The sequence below is a fragment of the Panonychus citri genome, unplaced genomic scaffold, assembly GCF_014898815.1.
Source record: "Panonychus citri isolate SS breed McGregor unplaced genomic scaffold, ASM1489881v1 Contig00077, whole genome shotgun sequence".
NCBI classification, from domain to species: Eukaryota; Metazoa; Arthropoda; class Arachnida; order Trombidiformes; family Tetranychidae; genus Panonychus; species Panonychus citri.
Window position 1 is genome coordinate 893,277 of NW_026515482.1, and position 8,500 is coordinate 901,776.

Consider the following 8,500-nt stretch of genomic DNA (forward strand, 5'->3'; position numbering starts at 1 on the left):
ACCTAACTGTTACTGAATTACCTTAGAGTTTAATAGAAAAACTAAAATTTTCTGTGGTATGTTTTTCAATCGAGACTTTTCTTGGTTTTAATCGCGTCAGTTTTTTTGGACTCTTTTGACCGGCCTCTTAATTAGTGTAACACCGCACGAGTCCAATTCTGCTATTGGAAATTCTTCAGGTCAATCCAATTTTTAGGAGGAACCTTCAAGTGGGCACCCTAATAAATTTAATTGTTTCGCGATTGAAGAAACCAAGTTTCCATTTAAGAAATCACACGGGCTTTTAATTTCGATTAATTAATTCCAAGTCGAAATGAGATTTACACCGAATTTATGATGCTTTTGAATATAAAACCTAATTACTCAAGAAATTTTCGCTTTAAAATTCCTCAAAAATGTAATTTCGGGTTCTAACCATTGATCTCAATTGGAATACGAGTAAAACTATTGGTGGTTCTTCAAATGAAAAAAAGGTTTTCTCAATTGAAAGTTTGGTTTCTTCAATCGGGAAACACCATATAAATTCAGTGTCCAGGTTGATAGGGAAATAAATCATCTACCGAAATCAAGTATCAGGAATATTGATCTTTCCCTAGCAATTTAACTACGTATGAACGTTGACACTAGCACATATAAATTGAATCTTTCTGTTTGTTATGGGTAACTAGGGTCATCAATATCTTCGGGAACGATTTCAACCAGATTCTTGGAATTGTTGTTAAACATATTTCAACCTATTTCGTATCTTTACCAAAGTTACTCCATGAATTGATCAACTCAAACCGATTGCATATTCGCATCGTTTCAATGTACCAAAGTTTCAAATTGATCGGCATTAAAGTGAATAAATCCTCCACCAATTATCAATCTTAGAACATTTTCTTTTGCAAAAGACATTTGAAAAAACCTCCAATCATTCAAAGATACACAATTGGATATACTACTGTACATTGAGAAATTGGAGCAAAGATTTCGATATTTGGTTAAATTCATTTGTACCGCAATTATCCTCGATGATTTTGTAATTCGAGATTATTTTCAAGATAGTGAATTAAGTTGAGTGAAAGAAACACGAGAATCATATTTTCGACAAACTGAATTTAAGTTGATATTTGTACAAAAAACTTTATTGAAACATCCCGCGTTTAACTTATATCTGAACAAATATAAGACAAAATTTAAGACAAAATGGTGGATAAGTCTCTTTACATTGTTGATTTGTTGTTTATTTTAATACATGCTGTTGGTGTTGATGTGTGTGTGTGTGTTAATGACGATACATTTTATCTGGAATATCGATGCCAGGTCTTGAATAAGGTCGATATCTGTCTTGCCTCTCGGAATGATCATATTTACTATCACACCTTGATTGATTTGAACCTCCTCCACTTTCACCACCACCACCACCTCCTCCACCCCAAGATGCACGTGTAGAAGGTGACGGATGATTAGATGGATGAGGATGAGGTCCCATATTGTGTGGTAAACGTTGTTGTTGTTGGTAACCATAATTGTTAAGATGATGATCAGGTAACATAGATGCCGAAGGATGGCCTAGGGAAGGTGAATGTGAAGGTGGTGGTGGTGGTGGAGGGTAAGAATGGTGAGGAATCCGACCACTGGGCGGATAATCATTTCGAGGTCTTTTCATAGGTGATATTGATTGAGTACCTAAAGGTGAGGATAAATTGCCCATTGGTGGACGTTTTGAGGGACCAGTTGAAGGACCGAGAGGTAGATGTGATGATGGTGGTGGTGGAAGATGAGATGAGTGATGATGATGGGATGATGATGATGAATGATGAGAATATTGTGAATGATGATGACTTGAGGTTGATGAATTTGAAGGTAAGTCGTCCAGTGGACCATCCATACCATAATATTTACTACTACTATGATTTCGTGGTGATGAATGACGATGTTTATATCTACTACTACTACTACTATTATAACGATTATGATGGGTTGATGATTTAGATGAGGTTGGATAATGATCACTATCTCTGGAACTTGAATCATCTGGTTTCTTAATTGTTGACTTATACAATTTATACAATTTTTTAGGTGGATATTCAGTGAATTTTGAGACAAAAGTCCATAATCTGTTTCTCCATTCTCGAGATTTATCTACATCATCTTTATATTCATCCATGCAATCCTTAATACGAGCACCTATTTTGGTTAAACACTGTTTCATATGATTTAATTGTTCCGATGTTGATAAACCTTCTTCACGATTATCCAACATTTTCAAGGCTTTTTTCACCGGTCTCATCTTTTCTTTACATTGGGCAAATATGTGCGGCTCCAGGTCACCCGCGATGTCAATTATCTGAGGCTCAGCATTTGCCGTAATATGTAACGGTTGTCTTGATATGTCATGTTTTCTTTTCTTTTTCTTTTTATCCTTTTTGTGGTCTTTCTTTTTCTTCTTTTTACCATCATGTGGACCATTAACATTATCTCCATGACTTTTATCAGAATCTTTGTTACTCGATTTATTTTTGGCAGATTTATCCCGACGAAATCCACCTTTCACTTTACTTCCATCTTCACCTAGGCCACTTCCACCCGGTTCACTGTTGTCATTTAATCGAGATCCTTTGGGAAGACCTTTTTTCCTTGGTTTGGAAATTTCTTCTTTAATTTTCTGGGCCATTAACAGTTTTTGTAACACTTTCAGTAAATAATCAACTCGAGTTTGTAATTGTTTTCCTTGTGGTTTAAGGTCTCCATCGGGTAGAATCTTTAGAAAAACAATAAAAAATAAAAACAATTAGGATTAATAAGTTTGGTACATTTTGACAATCAACTCTAACTTTTTAATTGTTGAATCAAATCAATAACTAACCTTGTCAGCTAATCCAAACGATGGATCCATTTTAATCGCTTCCCAACTCCCGACTCCATATTCATAAACTCCAGCTAATAATTTAGAATCGTCTTCTATGGCCCAAGGGACATCCCAATCTCTTACATCTTTAACTTTGGCCTTTAAGACCCATCTAAATGTTGAGGGAAAAAAAGAAAAAAAATCATTAATATACTTAATTTACATAATAAAAGACAGTTAGAGATTGTAAGCAACAATGAAGGATAATTAACAATCGTTTACAAAATCAAATTAAGTTTGGATTGTGAAAGAAAACAAAAAATGAAATCGTTTGTAAGTGATTGTTAAGATGATTTAAAACAATCTTATTGACATATGAAGAAATTTAAATTTCTCTTAATCATTGATTTGTATCGTAATTAGATTGATGACAAATCAATGAATCACTTGGTTAATAATGTAATATTCAATTACGTTTTTTTGGCTTCAGATGTGGCTGGGAGTAATTTCTCGAGTGGTTCAAGCTCTTGTTGACAACCTAATAGGTTCCTAGGAAAAATGGAAACACCACCGAGTTTAAAATTTGGACCTCGATTATGAGCCGGCTTTTTTGGTTGTGGGGTCCCTGTGGTAATTGGAAAGAGAAAAGAAAAACATATGAATAATAATAATTAGTAACAGTTTTGAGATTCGAAGGGAAAAAAAGAGTCGAATTTAACTTTTACCGTTTGTATCTTCATTTTGAGCTTCTTTAGCTTGTTTAGCTTGATATTCTTTAATTGCATTTTCACAACCAGTTTGCAAAAGCTCAGCTAATCTGACAAGATCCGCCATTGGCTTTTCTTGTAATTCAGCGTCAATTGCGATTGAATCTAATCTTTTCATGGGAACGGGAAATTTTTTGTAACATTTGATAAATCTCCTGATCTCGGTCTCAGTAAAACCAGGGATCCCTTCTTTGGCATTGGCACGAGGTCTTCCTCTACGACGAGCACGAGTTTCTCCTTCAGATTCATCACTTCCAAAATCACCACCTCTACTTTTGGCCATGGATGGATCATAATCATCATTACTATCAGAAGGATGAGCTTGTTGATTGGCTGATTTTCTTATTCTCGGTGGTAGAAAAAGATCAATCATCTCTTTCTCTTTCTCTTCTTCTTCAACTTTGGCTCTTTCCGTTTCAGGAATAATTTCATCCCAATCCTTTTCTTTACCATTTTCATCATCTTTTTCCAATGCTTCCGTTGACATGTTGGTCACTTCCTCTTCGTTAAAATTGAAACTGGCCACCTTGAAAGCACTTAAAAGCTCATCACTGGCTGAAGATGGTCCTTCCTCTCTTGTCTCAGCTCTTTTCAGAATTTCATCAATATCAACTTGAGGTTCTTCTTCACCTTCTTCACCCTCTTTAAACAATTCTTCAGCACCAAACTTTAAAATCTGGGCCAATTCCTCTTTATTAAATGGTGTCACATTAGAGGTACTACTTCCTTTATTATTAGAGAGCACAGTTCGTCCTGTTGTGTCCATCCGTTGAATAACAAGATGATCGAGAATCATTTTTCTTTTAGCTCTTTCAATAATATCCTCTTCAACACTGTTCTTTGTTACAAGACGATAAATATTTACTTGATTTTTTTGTCCAATTCGATGAGCTCGAGCTTGAGCTTGAAGATCATTTTGTGGATTCCAATCAGAATCAAATATAATTACAGTATCAGCAGTAGCAAGATTAATACCCAAGCCACCAGCTCTCGTTGAAAGTAAAAAACAAAAATCCATTGAACCATCAGCGTTAAAATGTTCCAATGCTTGTTTACGAAGTTCACCTTTAATTGAACCATCTAAACGCTGGAATGGAAATCTTCGTAAGGTTAAATAGTCACCTAATATATCCAACATTCGGACCATTTGAGAAAAAATTAACACTCTATGGCCGGTTTCACGAAGACGACACAAAAGTTTATCAAGTAGAACCAATTTACCACTTCCACGGATTATTTTAGTTACCGCATCAATACTGCTAATCGATTCATCATTGGGTCTAATTAGACTTGCATGGTTGCAACATTTTTTCAATTCCATCATTATATTGGCGAAACCAGAAAAGCTTCCCTTTAATCCTTTAGCCAGAGCTTTATAATTTTTGGTCAATATCCATTTGTAGTATTGTTTTTGTAAAGCCGTCATATCGACACGTAAAATTTGTTCAACCTTGGCTGGTAAAGATTTTTCCACATCTTTTTTAACTCGACGTAAAAGAAATGGTTCCAATTGTTTATGTAATTTAGAATAACCCTTGGTATCACAATCAGCATGCTCTTTCTCAAATTCTTCCCATTCATTAAAACGAATCGGCATAATAAAGTGTAAAAGTGCCCACAGTTCTCGTAGTGAATTTTGTAAAGGTGTACCAGTAATAAGTATCCTATGGTTAGTGTCAAATTCAACCAGAGTTTTATACAAAAGTGAATCATCATTTTTTAATCGATGAGCTTCATCGATACCAAGGATAGCCCAGTTTACAGATCGAAGGAAACTTTTATCTTTTAATAAGATTTCATAGGTTGTTAAAAGAACGTTGTATTTTAAACGTCGATTACCAGGGTGACACCATTCATATTGACGGATTATATTACGACTACTTATATCACCAATGTAAACGACGACATTTAATTGTGGTGCCCATTGTTCAAATTCTTTCTGCCATGAGGCCATGGTTGAAAGAGGAACCACAAGGAGAAAAGGTCCAAATAATGAGTGTTGTTCATAAAGATAAGCAAGGAAACAAATTGTTTGTATTGTTTTACCTAAGCCCATCTCATCGGCAAGTATAACGGAATTTTCTTTACACCAGGTTTGGGCTAACCAATTTAAACCATCTAATTGATAATCACGTAGAGTTAATAAATTTTCACCTCCAAGGTAATCAGGCTCTTTTTTCAATGGAACAAATTTAGGTCGGGTTTTGAGTACTTTACAAAATTTAGTCGGTGTTTTCTGTGATTTTTGACGTATATTATATTCTTCAATTTTTTTGGGAAATTTTCTTTGGATAAGTGAACCATCTTCCCAGGTACATTCAGCATAAGGCAAACCTTCAAATTTACACAGATATTCAGGGTAAGAGGTATCAGTTTCACGGGAAGGTTGATGGGCAATGATTCTTTCAACCTTCATGTGTTGAGCTAATAATTGATCGGCCATTTCTTCTTGACAATCAAAGTATTCAATCTCCTCGGGTGATGCTGAATTTCGTAACAGGTTAACCTCTTCTTCACGTTTTAAGTAATTCTCAATCTTTTTAATACCTTTAGCCTTAACCTCTAATAGACTTTCCTCACTTTCCCATGTATTATGAAGATGAGACCAGCCTTTCCATTTGATTAAAAATTGCACCTCAAGTTGATCCTCATCATGACATTCAGGTTCATTTGGATCACCATTGAATTCAACATTATATGGTTTGGTTGCATCACCGGTAGCACCTTTTTTACCTTTACGGTGAGCTATAACCTTTTCAATGGTTTCTCCGGCTTCGGCTTCAGCGGCTGCTGCTTCAGCAGCTTCATCCCATTGTACCTCAACCAGATCATCTGAATCGGTACGGTCACTTTCTTCCTTATAACTGACAATCTTTTGAGGTCGCCGGGTACCACGACGTTCTTCATCTTCATCTTCATCATCATCTTCTTCTTCGGTTTCTTCACTTTCTTCACTTGTCTCACTACTTTTCATTCGGCGTCTTGATCTACCTCTATTGTTATTTGTGGTTGTTTGACGCGCTTTTCTTGCCACAGAGGCTGCTGTTGATCTACGGGTAGAGGTTCGAGTTGATCGACCAGCGGGTCTACGGACTGGAGATGATGGTTCACTATTATTGTCCTCAGATGTATCCGATGACGAGCTTGAATCGTCACTTTCATCCCAATCTTCTGAACTGTTGATTGTAAAAAGAGAAAAGGAGTGAGAGTGAGAGTGGAGAAAGAAAAACACAGAAAAAAAGAGAAAAGAAAATGATTAGAGAAAATGAAAACAATATGAGAATAGAATGAAAAAAAAAACAATATTCTTCTTCAGGTGGAGGTGAGTAAAGAAAATGCTGATGAAGGATAAATAAGACAGAACAAATCGACAAAAGGACAATGTCAATGGTAAAAGTAAAGGTCAGCCAAGGTTGAGACAACAAGTAGATCAACTGGTTAAGTGACCAAAATGGTTGATGATTAATAAATCTAATTTAAAATAAGGTTCTCATCTAACAAGATACCTTTCAAAGAGGAGAGGGGGTTTATCTTGAATGAACAGTGTGAATGGTTCATGTTGTGAGTGTGTATTTGTACATAAGAATGTGTGTAGTGTGTGAGTGTAGTATAAATGTACAGTGTGAGGAGAAGATAAATGAGTGAGAATGAAAGAGAGGGAGAGGGAGAGAGTGTTTATGAAGAAAAGAATTACAAAGGCCTTGCTTTCTCTAACAACTATTGAGAGACATGACATCAATATGTATGGAGAAAAGAAAAAGTTGTTGTCTAGATTGTACGGGTGACCCTTTAAAAGAAAAGCATAAGAGATGGAGAAGAGAAAAAAGGAAAACACTGGCGAGTACAAAATACTCACTCTCCTCTATTGGATCCTCCACCTTGGTGATCTTCACTTTCCTCTGATTCACATGAACTTTCCGGTTTCATGATAAAAAAAGAACCAAAATTTAAACACCATCAATTAGAGTTACAAATAATTAATTGTTGTTACAAAATATCAAAACATCGTGAAAATAAAAGCAACAGAAAAATTAAAATCTAAACTTTATCTTACAAAAGAAACATTAGATGGCGCTGATACCGGTACTTTCTCACAAAAAGAGCAAAAAATAGTTACAATTTCCATTCATAGATGGCGTTGATCATCGGCAAATAATTAAATTGATTGTTCGTTAATTGCAACAATTTAATCAACAATTAAGCTTAATAACCTTGGGTACTTTGAGATTAACACTTGCTTTTTCTTTTTTTTTCATGAATTGGAAAACTAGAATTCGCGTTTAACTCAAACATGGATTGGATGACAATTTAATCAATTTTCAAAGATTTTAATTGATTAACTAATCTGATTTGTTTTTATCAATTCTTGTTGATCATAATTATCAATTGGTTAACATACAGTTTGGTTTTTTAATTAGTTTGAGTTTATATTTGATACTGGTTCTTAAATTATTGGAAAGGTTTAATCACAATCAACCTTTAATTTCAGTTGTGATAGTCTGATTGAGATTAAATTAAATTTTCTTTTTCAAGAAATAATCAATGTGTCTAATCCAATCAAATTAATCAAAAATCAACCGAAATTTAGATTTAAATTAATCCGAAAAAATGTCTAGTAACAAATTAGACGTTTAGATTAGTTTGAAAAAAGGTCAAAAGATGTCGCAAGCTTATCGGTTAATTATTGATAAAATTGTGAAAAAATTGTGACAACAATTAAGAAAAACACAATAACAAAAAAACACAATTTTTAATTATACAAATCAAAAAGATGAATCAGAAAGCTATTTAAGACAAAAGAAATGATCAACAGTCCAAATTTCAGTGACAAACAGAAAAGTAATTAAACAAAATGAAAAGTTTTTCGAAAACAAATCGAAAAACTTAATCACCAATTGAA

The 8,500-nt window shown here is 34.5% G+C and overlaps 1 protein-coding gene across 1 annotated transcript; it reads right to left on the reverse strand.

Moving 5' to 3' along the window:
* Positions 1-1,099: 1,099 nt before the first annotated feature.
* LOC128386801 (chromodomain-helicase-DNA-binding protein 1-like) lies at positions 1,100-7,630 on the reverse strand. The gene is made up of 5 exons (XM_053345879.1): positions 7,457-7,630; positions 3,559-6,776; positions 3,308-3,458; positions 2,852-3,005; positions 1,100-2,746 (listed from the first exon to the last, which is right to left on the reverse strand). Exons 1-5 carry the CDS (start codon positions 7,525-7,527, stop codon positions 1,268-1,270), a joined length of 5,073 nt encoding a protein of 1,690 aa, XP_053201854.1. The 5' UTR covers positions 7,528-7,630; the 3' UTR covers positions 1,100-1,267.
* Positions 7,631-8,500: the final 870 nt, after the last annotated feature.

Bases quoted from the DNA above. Each gene is read 5' to 3' on its own strand.
- LOC128386801 (XM_053345879.1), bottom strand. From the start codon at position 7,527: ATGAAACCGGAAAGTTCATGTGAATCAGAGGAAAGTGAAGATCACCAA. The intron at 3,459-3,558 runs GTAAAAGTTAAA...CAATTACCACAG, and splicing joins TCAAAATGAAGATACAAACG to GGACCCCACAACCAAAAAAG. The intron at 2,747-2,851 runs GTTAGTTATTGA...GTTTTTCTAAAG, and splicing joins CGTTTGGATTAGCTGACAAG to ATTCTACCCGATGGAGACCT.